General features: G+C 33.9%; 2 protein-coding genes and 1 long non-coding RNA gene across 6 annotated transcripts; 1 reads left to right on the top strand and 2 right to left on the bottom strand.

Annotated features, from left to right (window-relative positions):
• Positions 1-209: 209 nt before the first annotated feature.
• Positions 210-6462, bottom strand: LOC117243011 (neurotactin). Of its 3 annotated transcripts, none has more exons than XM_033510142.1 (7): positions 6215-6461; positions 3966-4203; positions 2793-2987; positions 2237-2450; positions 1616-2111; positions 862-1530; positions 210-772 (listed from the first exon to the last, which is right to left on the bottom strand). In XM_033510142.1, the coding sequence occupies exons 2-7, from the start codon at positions 4176-4178 to the stop codon at positions 385-387; spliced, it is 2175 nt and encodes a 724-aa protein (XP_033366033.1). In that variant the 5' UTR covers positions 4179-4203; positions 6215-6461; the 3' UTR covers positions 210-384. The 3 variants fall into 3 exon arrangements, with proteins under 3 accessions (XP_033366033.1, XP_033366032.1, XP_033366034.1); XM_033510141.1 differs by having other exon boundaries at positions 3966-4187; positions 6217-6461; XM_033510143.1 differs by lacking the exon at positions 2793-2987 and having other exon boundaries at positions 3966-4187; positions 6217-6462.
• Positions 6463-7705: 1243 nt separating this feature from the next.
• On the top strand, positions 7706-12629 carry LOC117243009 (protein O-mannosyl-transferase Tmtc3-like). 2 transcript variants are annotated; one of them, XM_033510137.1, is made up of 13 exons: positions 7706-7897; positions 8375-8511; positions 8724-8805; positions 9025-9124; positions 9230-9345; positions 9420-9592; positions 9695-9950; positions 10040-10188; positions 10275-10587; positions 10666-10956; positions 11043-11225; positions 11313-11597; positions 11685-12629. In XM_033510137.1, exons 1-13 carry the CDS (start codon positions 7706-7708, stop codon positions 12429-12431), a joined length of 3024 nt encoding a protein of 1007 aa, XP_033366028.1. In that variant the 3' UTR covers positions 12432-12629. The 2 variants fall into 2 exon arrangements, with proteins under 2 accessions (XP_033366028.1, XP_033366029.1); XM_033510138.1 differs by lacking the exons at positions 7706-7897; positions 8375-8511 and having other exon boundaries at positions 8718-8805; positions 8896-9124.
• Positions 12630-12771: 142 nt separating this feature from the next.
• On the bottom strand, positions 12772-14739 carry LOC117243021. The gene is made up of 3 exons (XR_004495377.1): positions 14276-14739; positions 14139-14205; positions 12772-14021 (listed from the first exon to the last, which is right to left on the bottom strand). It is a non-coding gene; the product is annotated as an uncharacterized LOC117243021 (long non-coding RNA).
• Between the last annotated feature and the right edge of the window lie 9 nt (positions 14740-14748).

Here is a 14748-nt window from a genome sequence, read left to right as displayed (position 1 = left end):
CATTTACAATTTAATAAGAAAAATAAGTAACGTGCATTATTTTCACGCTTCTATTATTATCTTATAAAATTATTATGATATGATTGAGTATTTCAATCATTATATCAATAAATTGTAATAAAATATCTTAACGATTTTCGTTCAATTTTTCGTAAAACATAATAACGCTTCTTATTATATAAAAATTATTATAAAAAAGAGATAAATAAAAAATAGCAATTTAAAATTTTATTTTTTCACTTTTCAAAATCAAGAAGAGATATGTCTTTCCAAAAAGCTCGTAAAGCAAGATCATTCGAGTACAGCACATCTCAAGTATAGTCAAAATCTTGGAATGACCACCAAACATATAATTCCAAAAGAAAAAAAAGGAGAAAAAAGAATTCAATCGACTCGACCATAAGATGGAACTATGTCTTTTGCTATCCAGAAGTCGCAATTAGGATAGTCACGATCAGGAAGCGTATCTTGTCCAACAATTAAGACTCGTTTTATACCATTAGCATCTGCCTGAGCTACCTCGCCGTGCCAAACATAGTGATTGAAAAGCTGCTGCATAGCAGATACGTGTCTTTTTTCAGCAGGAGTACGAGCAGCATATGATCCGAGTATTGCTGCAGCATCACAATCAGGATCTGCAATATGACCCCGTGGCTGCGTCGCTACGTAGAATGGAATATTGGTCTTCATTCTGGCAACTGTCAGCAATGGACATACCACACGAACGTCCGAGATCATGCTTAGTAAACCTTTCAACGTTGCATTATAACGTCTAAAGAAATTTCAATTTCTTATATTTCTCGATCTCCAACCTCTAGCTTTGATTAATAATGAAATATATAATAAATAAAAGATTCTAACCTGAGAGCTTCGTCCGCTAAACCAGATGTTCCTAATAAGGACTCCTTTACAATTTTCTCTACTTGTGTGGAATTGAGAGTAGCGTTGGAAGTGAGATACTTAAGAGGGACTCCAGCATGTGCAGTAGTGCCCATTACAATTTTCACCGAAAATTCATCCCTTGCCCAAATTTGACCTACGGGTTCCTGAAGAATGGCACGATCGAGCACCAACCATTCATGTCTCCTATCTCTTGTTGTCGCTTCTCTGGTTTCAGGCAGACCAACGTTTCCTAAATGCCATGTTTCAGGAACTGAATCCATTATCTCCTCGGCACTTTTGCTTCGCAAACAAGCGGCGTCATTACATCTTGTAGAATTTAAAAATAGTTCATTAAGTGTTTCGGAAACTTCTAGTTCTCTTCCGGGAAATATCGCACTACCGCTGGAAATCCACACTCGCTGGAAAAGATCCCTTGTTCGCCGAATGCCAACTAAAGTTGTGACAAGCGTTCCTCCTGCCCGATGACCCCATAAAGTTACGGCCGATTTATTTCCTCCGAAATGTTCAATGTTAAGATGAACCCACTGAAGCGCTGCTATGATATCCGACAACCCGTAATTTCCGGATGTGAGAGGATGCGATGTTCTTGAAAGTTGATCTGCAGCTAAAAAGCCGAAGATTCCTAACCTGAAATATAATAAAACTTAACGCTTAAAATATTTATATAAATTATACAATGTTACCAAAATCAAGTTAAGGAGTTAAGACTAACCGGAAGTTAGGTCTAACAAACACCATATCACGGACACGAGCAAGTTTTGCAGAAGGCTGCATTACACCTGGAGAACCACCACTGAGGGTTTCAGCACCAATCATAACGACCACTGATAAAGGCGAATCATATCTGACTTCAGGCGTGAAAACATCTAAATATAAGCAATCTTCGCTTCCGACAATCCTTCCTGAAGCCTCTCGTTGCCAACAAACTTTCGAGGAATTGTGTGCTTGATACGTATTCGTCCAGCAGTATTCAATTTTTCTTAGGGGTTCCGCAGGTTGCCAACGACGATTTTCTAATGGTGGGATTGCATATGGGATCCCACGAAATGCGAATGCACCATCTTCTGACACACCTTGCACAGGTCCGCAAGAAGTTACTGCTTTGACAAAGCTCCCATCCTTTATCAACTGTGAAACATTCTTTCTCGGACCAATGCAAGCGATACAGACGATAATCACGACTGATACCAGGATACACAATGTTGTCACTATTATTAACACATACATTACACAAAAAATTAATTACCTACATTATTTAAATTTACATAATTGAAATTGTTCAACATTTTAAATTTAAAATAAAAAGATTCAAATCCAAGTCGTAATTTCGTACCTAGCGCAAATAAATTTCTCCTTGCAGCGGATATACAAGCTACAAGAAAATGCTGTTTAGGAGATTCAATTCCGTCTGGAGCATCACCATCGAGTCGAACAGTTTCCATACCATCTTCGTTACTGATAGGATTTTTCTCCGTCACAACATCGTCAAGAGTTTCAACACTCGCCAATCCAGCAGCTCCGGTAATTCCCAATTCCACTTCACCTTCCTAAAATAATTTATAATACATTACAAAATAATGTACAATTAATTTTTGTTTGTATTGAAATTTATAAGACAATATTTGCATTTTCGTATGTTGAAATATTACTGACTAAAACGAATAAAGCAGCTATTAACGGCGAAGCATACACCTTGGTAAAAGGCAGTACGTGCTTGAGTGTGGTAAATTATGTTTCAAGACTGTATAGGGTTTCGCTCGATATATTTCATTTTTATCATAGATAGTTGACACAAATTTCATATTATATTGGAACTTTGTTTAAGAATCTTATTAAAAAAAATAATTTAAAGAAAAATTAATATAAAAAAAATATTAACTATTAACTACCTTATTTTTTTTTCTAGGAAAAACAGAGACTAAGGGTAACTTTATGGTGTCGAGAATTCTCTTGCGGCTTTCCTTTTCCTTTGCGTCTTTATTCGGTGTGCTTGTTTTCTCTGATGATACATTTTGATCACTTTCTTTAACAGTTTTTTCCGTTGAATCGCCTTCTCCAACTTCAGTAGGCTTACAATCATCCTCCTAACAATAGAAATTATATATGCATTTGGTGTATGTTCTCTATACAATATATGTTTCTTGCATAACATCAATATTCAATTAAAAAATCATCATCATCATTATCATCATCATTTTGTACCGATATTTATTATTTAAAAGGTACATAATCAATAATGCCAGGTGTGCTGTTCGTCTGACGTCATCCATTGGTTTAATGTTGGAAAAAAAATCATTACGGGGCTATGAACACCCCTCATGAACACGCCATGGTGCTCCAGGAACTTGTGCTCTTTCGAATGACATCGTTTCTTTGTAAACAGACAATCGAGCAAAGAAAGATTTATATTCATGGTGTCATCTATGTTTATATCCGTTTAAATTAAGGTTTCGATGCAATTGGTATAATCATATTATACACGGGTTCTATAGAGATTTATTTAAACGCCCACGGCAATGTTTGCGTGACTACCAGCGCGTGCAGCGAGCTATTTAAAATAGAATAAATGAATCTCAACGACAGTCGTACACCATACAAAACGATTACACGATTACAATGATTTTCACATAATTTTGAAGAATGAATGAAATATTGCGGATGTAAGTAACATTCGCTTTCCCTATGCATTACATCTTCTATAGGGAGGAAAAAATGCAGGATGCTATTAGTAGACTGAGAATGTGTATGTATATATAGGAAATTTAAATATATAAATACGTAATATTTAGAGGATGAAACAAATTTCCATTTATCTTTTATCCATAAAAATTCGAATTTACATAAACATCTGCAATTTAGCTATCAGACTTGGATTTCTTGAGGAAGCATGTTGCAAAGCATTCTGGAGTAAGGTTTAAAGCAAGCTGAAACTCTTAAGGTCCTAGATATCTTGTCAGAGAGATAAGGCCACTTAAAAAGACAGTCCTGATAATATACTATTATTGAAACAAAAAGGAAAGGCAGTTTAAAGAGAATTAAAGAGAAAATTCCTTTGCTATTACTTTACACAACTCCTTGCTCTTTGTACGACAGAAGCCGGGCATCTTAATACCGCCAATTGGAATTTTCTTCTTAGGTTTCTGGTCTTCGGATTCCGCGTCTGGAGCGGTCGATGCCACCGTATGTTTCGTGTTCTCGGCGTTCAACATTTTCTCTCTCTCTTCCTCTGCAATTTCTTTCTTATCCATGCTTTTCTCCTGATCCTCTTGACTCATGCTTTACTCCTAAAAATCGGATTAAATCCAACACCAATTAAATATTAACAGATCGGTGTTTTTAATATATAAATACGTTGCAACGTTTTTTAATAGACATAAATCATATCCACAGACATAATTTATTAATTATCTAATTATTCTTTTGATAGTAATGTTTAGTTATTAAGTAAAAGAGGATCCTTTTTTAATGAATTTGAAAGAATATAAATTTTAATTGGAAGGAGAAATATCATAATGAAAAATTTAAGCTTATGCAATCAAAGGAAAAACGCGTGGGGACGTCACAATTTGTATCACTCCATATACAAAGTGTTTACTCCAATTCAATTCAAATTCAATACACAAACATAAGAAGGAGCAATAATCTGACAGATACCATGAAAATATTTAAAGACAATTTTTTCAGAAATATAATATGTAATAAACAAATTTAGTTTATGTTTGAACTTGTTTTCTGATAAAGAATCAATCTTTTTCTAGTTGTACCATCAATTAACAGATATCTCATCAATATAGATAGATTTTGATTAATAATAGTTTTATGTTACATGTTTGCAAATGGTTGAAGAATTGTGCGTCGCGTTGGAGTGAACACCCTGTATACGTATTAAGCATTGCAGCTGGCGTCGGGACGCCCAGACGTAAACCGATCGATCGGATGGCATTGCTCTCTGAGCCTATTGCCCCGAGGAGTCTAGCAATACATAGTTACTTCACTTCTATTTTTTCGATAACTTCCGGTAGCTTTACAGAAGCTTTTACCCTTCTATCAAATTGTATTAATTTTTTAATTATTTTACATTATCAATATAGAAACATCATAGACCAATATAATGTATACATATAAATACATGAACATTTGAGTTACAAATATTTGAAAATAAAGTACTTAATTTTTGGTAGAATAAAAATGAAACAAATAATAATTTTGGTAACTTAGAATTTAAATTAGATTAAAATTCGCAAATATTCTATCATATGTTAATATATCTTAATAACTCAAATTTTCAAATTTAAAACATCGAACTGAAATTAAAAGATTCTAATTCAGTAGCATGGATTGTTATGTTATGGACTGTCATAGAATTATACACTTTTTATCTATACTCTCTTTCTTAAGTGACAAATACTTTATATACATATATAGAATATATAGAATATAAAGAAGTAACGTAAAATAAGAAATAATATTGAATTTAATTAAAAACTAGAAAAACGTTTATTTCGTACTATATAATAATTATTTAATATGGACATATTTTCTAATGAATTTCCACTATTCACTCTTTCTTCAAATTGCAATTTATACATTGTTAGTTAAAATAATAATGACAAATATATCGTATATATATGTTTAAAAACGATTAATCTTACTCCAAAAACGTATATGATTAATTTTATTCCGAGAAAGGTTACAAATATGAACGCAATAATATAGTTTTAACATTACAAATACGAAGACATGGAGGTAGTCAGTGTACAGACAAATTTGATCCAACAAATACCGGTCGAAAAGTAAAGTGATTTTTTTTCTTTGTACTTCTCCCCTAGCTTGCAGCCCCTTTATATTATGTTTCACGCATCGCCACTGTCGCGCAGTTCCGAAACAAATACGTTGAACTTTCTCTTTCGTGGATACGATTCATACAATTACCTTCTTTCCCCAATAATATTATCCGTTCCTTCGTCTGAACTTAATAAATTATTCGTATAAAATGTATTTAAAATATTCATAAAGACTGTTTCTGCTGCAATTATCTTCTCCTTCTTATCAATTATCTTTTCCTAAAGATAAGCAATTATCTTTCTCCTTTATTTACTATATTATACACATTAAGTAGCCATTTATAATTCGGAATTATTATTTAAAAACAATTCGATCAATGTTTATTCTTACTTCGCGTTTTCCCTTTTATTAATCAAATTTACTTGATTTTATCCACGATTCAGTTCAACGTATCTTTCATTGTACGAATCGTGTGAATGGCATTTTCGATATCGCAGGTAACAGAGAAACAAAGTTGTAAATACTCACTCTTTTCGGCAGATTCGGAAAGGACGCTACTGAATTTTGCAGAAAGATTGCTTCTTTTCTGTGTCGAGAAGCTGTCGGATTGCCAGGCAATCTCGAGATGATCGTGTTGATGCTGCCGATAATGATCACTTCATCGATCGTGAGAAGATATTTAAATTTGATTCGGCACCTTACGAGAAAACTATTTCAAACAGCGCAAATATCACCACAAACGAAACTTAGGGCATGCCTACCTCGACTGTCGCCCTACGAGACGTCTACGATGCTTTTCCCCCACCACGATTTTTATACGATGTGACGCTCCTATTGGTCGATTTTAACTATGCGCGGTCGCTTTGTTTTAAATGCTTCATATCATATGCTCTTTTCTTTATTTGTACCTGTTATTAAACACTGTTATACAACTGAAACTTTGCTTATTTTTATAAAACAAATAAAGATAGAAATAAAAATATTTTATTCGATGTATTTATTAGCTATATAACACATATGAATAGAACTAACCCATTAAGAACCAACGGTGCAATAACATAACATTACACTTGTGATTTCTTTATAATCAATTCACATTATCGAATTCTAGTGAATTTATGTTGGGATTGCGAAAAAAGATTCCATATTTTCCAGATTTTCCATAGATGTTTAAACAAGTTTAACAATTATAGCACAGTAATCTAAATAACCGGTATATATGTTAGGTTAACCAAACATAAAATTTTCTACTACAAGACCTAATCTAATGTTATCACATAATGTCTGAACTTATTGGATCAATCACTTGCTACAAGCAAAGATAATAAATATCATATACATATCCCTAAAGAAAAAATATTTCAAGAATAAGGATATTTTGAATTATATGTCAGTGAAGATGTGTAAGGTGGTAGTTCGCGCTTAGTCGAGCAACACGCATGCGCGTTCTTTCTGAAGTAAATTCGCGTCGTCGCCGTCGTAATATCGTACTTGCGTTGTACTCGTTTCACGGTACGTAGCGTGCACTGCTGTACAGCCGTATACACGTCTACTGTTTGACAGTTCGATTTTAACGCGCGCACACAGTAATCTACGATTCCGGTTCGCCGGTTTGTCTATTCGGTGTTGAAAATTTTTCCTTTAAGGAACGTTTGAACCTGCTTGCCATTGACATGTCTTTCATCGAATTCCGGAGATCGGCCTGTGAGGAAACCCGCTTGTATTCCACAGTACTGGATACATAAGCGTCCATAATGTGTTCGAAGAGGAACGTACCAACGTCTACGTGCCTAGAGATAAGATTCCTGCGTCTCTTCTGGACATCGCGGGGTTAAACTCTCGGCTCGACAGACAGGATAGCTAGTTAGATAGATAACATAAATAGTTAGCAAAGAAAACGGGGAAAAATATAACGAACAAAAGATAACGTCGGTAGCGAAATCGAAAGAGGTTCCCGATTAGGGTTTCTAAGTCGAAAATCGTGAGAAAAATACGGCCGATCAATGTCTTATTTGTGATGGGAGTGCCTGCGCGGGGAGCACTCGCGGCGATTGTCGCCATAAGCGCGTTCGCTGTCTATCTAAATAGCCTTAATTGCGGCTTCGTTTTCGATGACATTTCTGCGATAAAAGATAATCGCGACTTAAGGCCTCATACACCTCTAAAAAACGTTTTTTACAATGATTTCTGGGGTACTCCGATGCATAAGGTGGGTGAATACGATAGAGAGGTGGTTTTGATTCCCCCTTCCCCCTTTTACTCTTGTCTTTACCTTCTTGTGTATTGATCCGTTCAACTCTTCTCCTCCTTTCCCTTCCCTTTCGATTTGGTTCGATTCGAATCAGTTTTATCCAAGTCAATTTTTTAGTTTCATTTCGAATTATTTAAGTTTCTTACATGGATAGAATCAATATTTTTTTTCAGTCGACCTTATTTCTGGTCAGAGAAGTTTGCTTTTTTTGTTGCTTGCCGATCGTTTCAACGAAGATAATGTTTTTCGTTTATTTTGCTCTTAAATAAAATTGTATAATAAACGCAAAACGTTAGAGTAACTTTCTGTTTATTTTGCTATGTTCCACTATGTATGATCCTATGAAATGTATAATTAAAATATTTTATTGTTTATGTAGTTGTATAAGATTATCTTATGTACAAAATATTGAAAGAATTCTGTTCTTGCAAATAGGAGCAGTCGCACAAATCATATAGACCTTTGTGCGTTCTCACATTCCGATGGAATTACTTGATTCACCAGTTGGATCCTATGGGATATCACCTGCTTAATGTTATCCTACATGTTGGAGTATGCTTATTATATTTCAGGTGTGTGTTTTTTTAAACTAAGACTTCTCCTTTTTAACTTTGCTATATAATTAATTGATTTAGTTCCACAAATAGTAGGCAAATTAAAAATTAGATACTGAAGGAATGTAACACAACATTAATAACTTATTTATATATCATTGAAATTGTTTTCATTCATTTTATAAAGTAGTTACAAATCAGTATAAAGTGTGTCTTAATCACCATTGCAGGACATGCTTGATGTTTCTATCTGATTCTGCAACTTTTGTATCTTCTCTTCTGTTTGCGGTTCATCCTATACATACAGAGGCAGTAAGTTGTTCAGACTGCTTTCCATATCGATCGAATCGATCGACGTTACCTTGAAATTATATGAGAATATTATTTGATAATTATTTCTAGTCCTTGTTCTTCCCTTCGGCGACAATCTATCATGTGTCCAGATTCAAAGGGTCGACGTCGAGCGATCGATCGCGTCGTAGTTCCTAGTTCGTGTTTAGATGCATTGTCAGTGGATAATCGTGTATTAAGGTTACAGGAGTGGTCGGAAGAGCAGAAACATTGTCCTCTTTATTTTATTTAGCGGCTCTAATCATGTACACTAAATGCTGTAGAAGTAGAAGATCTACAGGTAAAAATGTTTAAAAGTTTCTTTTTATCCTTATTTCCTAATAGATTTACTACTACAACTTACTATTCATTCAAGTAGATATTAATGTTTTTATATTTTTCTTAGGATGGAAATCTTTGATATTATCTATGTCTTTTGTTTTCACTGCCATGTTGTGCAAAGAACAAGGAATAACAGCCACTGCAGTTTGTGTATTCTATGAAATTTTTGTTGTGCAAAAGGTAAATTTATATGTAAACCATATTTATTAATATTAAATATTTATTTCAACTTGTATATTTCATTATCTGCTTAGGTAAGAGCAATGGATATTTTCCTAACGTTAAAGGCAGCTTTTGGTGGGAAGAAAATATCACTTGCTTGGTCCAGTGAAGGTACAAAACGATTGACAGTCCTTACGCTTGTCACGTTTAGTTTACTTATCCTTCGGCTACATGTAATGGGCTCAAAGTTACCTGTATTTACCAGGTATCTATAAATAATAATTAAAAGATATCAAAGAATTTTATTCTTGCAAATAATAGTTCTAATAGTAAAACAAAGAAAAATAATTCTTTAATGACACTTTAGATTTGACAATCCCGCATCTGTGGCCCCAACGCCAATAAGGCAGCTTACCTATAATTACCTCGCAGCAGTTAATCTAAGACTGCTATTTCTTCCAAGCGATTTATGCTGTGATTGGACTATGGGAACGATACCGTTAATAGAAAATTTTACAGATCCTCGTAATCTGGCCACTATAGCAACTCATACGACCATATTAGGATTGTTGGTAACAGCAATTTTAACACCTAATAGACAAACTTCCATTATTCTCATAATGGTTAGTATCAAATGTAGACTAACTGCGTTTTTCGCTTAAAGTAAATGTATTATTTCCAAGAAGTAATATGAACCGAATGTTTTGTATAGAGCTTGGCTATGATGATACTCCCATTTTTACCTGCCTCAAATCTCTTCTTCCCAGTTGGATTCGTCATTGCGGAAAGAGTATTGTATGCTCCGTCTATGGGATTTTGTATGCTCATTGGATATGGATGGAGCATTTTATCCGATAAAAAGTAAATTTCGCTAAAAAGAAAATATCGTTGAGTATTCAAAATTTTCTCAAAAACATATTTCTAATTTTCATTTCTTATATTTGCAGATTTAAGAAAGTAACACTATTTTTATTAATAACTCTTTTGGCTGCGCACACAACGAAGACTTTTATCAGGAATTACGATTGGTTGGACGAATATTCTATATTCATGTCGGGATTAAAAGTGAATGTTCGCAATGCTAAATTGTTCAATAATGTGGGGCATGCTTTGGAAAGTCAAGGAAGATTCAAGGAAGCATTAAATTTTTTTAATATGGCTGTGCAAGTTCAAGGCGATGACATTGGTGCACACATTAACGTGGGTAGAACCTATAATCACCTGAAAATGTTTAAGGAAGCTGAAGATGCATATCTGAAGGTAAATGCATAGTTAAAGTGATGTATTTATTAGAATGTAATGATAAAGTATTAAGTTTATCTGATAACTTTCTTTCAGGCAAAATCTTTACTACCAAAACCAAAACCCGGAGAGTCGTACCAAGCGCGAATAGCTCCGAATCATTTGAACGTTTTCGTAAATTTAGCAAACCTAATAGCGAAGAATGCAACTAGGTTAGAGGAAGCCGATCTGCTTTATAGACAAGCCATTAGTATGCGCGCCGATTACACGCAAGCGTATATTAATCGAGGCGATATTTTAATCAAACTTAATCGTACCAAAGAAGCCCAAGAAGTTTATGAACGGGCCCTTTTTTACGATAGTAACAATCCAGACATTTATTACAACGTAAATATCAAAAATGAAATCATTAATGTTACCAATGTTTATTAAAAAAATAAACTATTAATATAATAATGCTTTAATTTTTAAAGCTTGGGGTCGTATTTCTTGAACAAGGGAAAGCATCTCAAGCTCTAGCATATCTTGATAAGGCTCTCGAATTTGATCCAGAACACGAACAAGCGTTACTCAATTCAGCTATTTTACTCCAAGAGCTAGGACGTGCTGAATTACGAAAAGTAGCTAGAGAAAGACTTCTGAAACTTTTACGAAAAGTATTTTGCTCTACATTTATTCATACACAATGTAAAGATAATATTTCAAAATAGTTCTTCACATCATAAATGTATTGATACTTTCAGGATTCTAACAATGAACGAGTTCATTTTAATCTTGGAATGCTGGCTATGGATGACCATGATAGCGGAAGCGCAGAACGATGGTTTCGTAATGCTGTTGCTCTTAAAGAGGATTTCCGTTCAGCATTATTCAATTTGGCTCTTTTGCTAGCAGATGAACAACGCCCCCTTGAAGCTGCTCCATTTTTAAACCAACTAGTTAGATTTCATCCGGACCACGTTAAAGGATTAATTCTTCTAGGTGATATTTATATAAATAATATAAAGGATTTGGATGCTGCTGAAAATGTAAGTTAGAGAGATAGAAGTCATAAAATTCTTTCAAATATTTTATGCACCATAGAAACACTAATGGGGATTTTTTAATTGTTACAGTGTTACCGTAGAATACTGCAACTGGATCCAACAAATATTCAAGGCCTTCACAATTTATGTGTCGTAATGGTTGAGCGTGGTAAGTTAGGCTTGGCTGCTCAATGTTTGGAAAGAGCTGCAGCCCTGGCACCTCATCAGGATTACGTGCATAGACACCTGGCTATTGTCAAGGCTCGTATCAGCAGACTACCTCCAGAGCAGCACGACACAGAGGTGTTCGACGATTCCTTTTGGCAAACTGGTCCCAAGGAAAGAAATTTCAACATGGGAGATATTTCCAGCAGCAGTAGTGTTGGAAGTACTAGTGGTGCAAATGGTCTCGGCAATATGGAAAATAGCGGTAGCCAATTTCTAGGCAAAACGGATTCTGTATTCTCGAATCACCATAATCATATAGGCCATAAAAAGAGCAGCACGGACTCAATGAATAATCATATTGTGCATCTGAAGAGTTCATCGAAACCTGCAAGAGTTCCATTGAACGAAGTGAAGCAGGAAGTGAAAGATACGCACATCAATCACGACAGATCGTTGAAAACGAGTGCAAGTTCGAACGAGCAGCAAGAATTTTCGCCTGGAAAGGTTTTTGGTAAAAGCGTGAGCTCAGATGCAACGGAATTGACAATCGATCGGGAACGTACGACTAAAATGAGTAATTCGGAGAAGTTTGATAGCGCTACACCGGCATTTTCAACTGGCGAAAAGCATGCTGGAACCACGCGACAAAAAGATACCGCACTTTCATAGTACTGACATTTGAAAATCGCGCCGAATATTGTATAAAGTTATATTCTACATATAACGAAAGAATATGGTGGTACAGTCGTATAGAGCTAATGTGTGAATATAAAATAAATACAGAGTATTGTTTTATATGCTGTACGAATAGAACGTTTTGTAAAATATATTAAAAAATGTGCATTCCTTTGGTTTTGTCTTTATAATCGAATACGAATAGAGCTTTTACCTCTGCTCATAAATTATGATTCCTCATTCTATATTTTAAACATTCATATATTTTTTATTATATACATTATTTTTTTTTATCAACTTCAATTAAAGAAGTATTTGAATATCATCTTTTTTATTCCTGTAAAATATATTTTGATACCAATATCTTCTTTTTAAAGATCATTTTATAAATTTTGTTTGATTGTGCTCGAAAGAGAAATGAGAAATTGATATGCAGCAAAATACCATATTATCTCATTTAATGTAACAAAAGATAATGTGTTCAATATTACTAGAGATGTTTCTACAATTTTATAAAGAACTCAGCAACCTTTTTTGCTAACATATTTTTTCTGCTTTTCCTTAGTGAATCACGAGCTTCTTCACGAGCCGGTAAGTGCATCCCTTAACGTATACTTTGCATTTTCATATGTATATTGTATTTTTATTAACTTACATTTAAATGAGAAATAAATATAATACACGGAATATATATTTAGCGCTAAAAAAGTAAGAAGGTTAATTTCAAAGGTAAATTTTAAAAAGAAACCAAAGAAGAAGATAATTTGAGATCAGTGAGTTTCATGTTCACCTCTTCTCAAGATTTAAAACTAAACTTAGGTCCCTATCACTGTAAGCGGATTTCTTGTCAATAACGTGGATAACGATAGTAGTAATAAGTAGTAGTGATAGATAATAAAGTAATGCGATAATCAGCCAGGAATACAACTACAACGCTTGGCTAAAAAATGAAAAAAGAAACAAGAACAAAGTAGAAATATGTGGCTGCTCGCGCGTTTACCATCTCTATCACCAACTTGTGTTAGTAGGAACTGAGCTTATATGCATATTGCTGGGATTGCCGATTTTAAACAGAGTAAAATAACTAGTAATCGGTGGATCAAGAATCGAATACGACCTCCTCTCTTTCCTCTTCTTCTTTCACTTCTTTCTATCCTCAATGTTATATTTCTCTTTTTTCTCTTCTTCCATTTATAGACCTTTTTTCCTTACTCTTGCTTAAAGAAAATCAAAGAGAAAAATAAGGTGTTCAAGTGGATCTGGAAAATCTTCAGTGTATTAAAGATGTTCTCTGAAAAAGTAGACGCGCCAGGTGTACATAGTAATTGTTCAGTATTTAAACGTGTATTTAAATTTTAAAGATGGAAGGGTATTGTTGAACGGAAACGGTGGTGTTTAATTGTTTCGATGAACCGAATGAAATGAAGACAAATAAACGGAAAAAAAGAACAATGCATTATTACGAATTACCCTTTTGCGTCGATCATTTCTGTTCGTTTTAAGCGTCGACATCTGGTCAAAGGATATTTGTGTCATCTTTGGTTACGGATTATGGAAGTATGAACATTTTCATGAGAGAAGTACCTAAACGAAGCGATTACAATATTTGTTTTAATTTAATTTGAAATCGTTGCTGAAAATTCGATCTTACCAGAGTGGTTGGAAGATGTTGATAAATTAATATAATCGATTATCTCTTACCGATTACATAATTCAATAGATTAATAAGCAATTGTCAGAACCATTAAGACAGTTCCATTTCTACGCTCTGAAAATTTACGATATTACAGAAAAAGACAATTAAGAAAAGGGAAGGAGAATATGAATAAAATACTTACTGTATATGTCAATGTTCAAGATTGTGAAGAAATTTTTTATCCTTAGAGTTAATCGAAAGGTAACTGTCCAAAATTATATAAACTAATTCCTTTCATTCATATATATAACGGCATGCAAAATAAAATTGAAATTATCGATTCATGCTTGAGATATTCGATATTAATCGATTCGATATATTCGATACATAGTATTGCCTTGCAAACTGACGATCACTATAAAAAATACCTTCGTTGTTAAATAGTTGAATAATCACTAATTTTCTAGCTCTAATATTAATTCTAGTATTAACCTTTTACAGTCTATGGTATTTTCAAACTTTCGTTGCAATCGATTCACGCTGATTTCGTCAGTTATTATTGTTAAGACAATATTTTGTAGTTTTCTGCTACATCAATATTTTAATAACACAATAATGCAACATATATAATATATGATATCATATACGAAATGTGATGTGACGATGAAGGCTTAA

The sequence above is a fragment of the Bombus vosnesenskii genome, unplaced genomic scaffold (genome assembly GCF_011952255.1).
Source record: "Bombus vosnesenskii isolate JDL3184/JDL3185 unplaced genomic scaffold, Bvos_JDL3184-5_v1.1 scf7180000013265, whole genome shotgun sequence".
Lineage (NCBI taxonomy): Eukaryota > Metazoa > Arthropoda > Insecta > Hymenoptera > Apidae > Bombus > Bombus vosnesenskii.
This window is presented reverse-complemented; position numbering and strand designations above follow the sequence as displayed.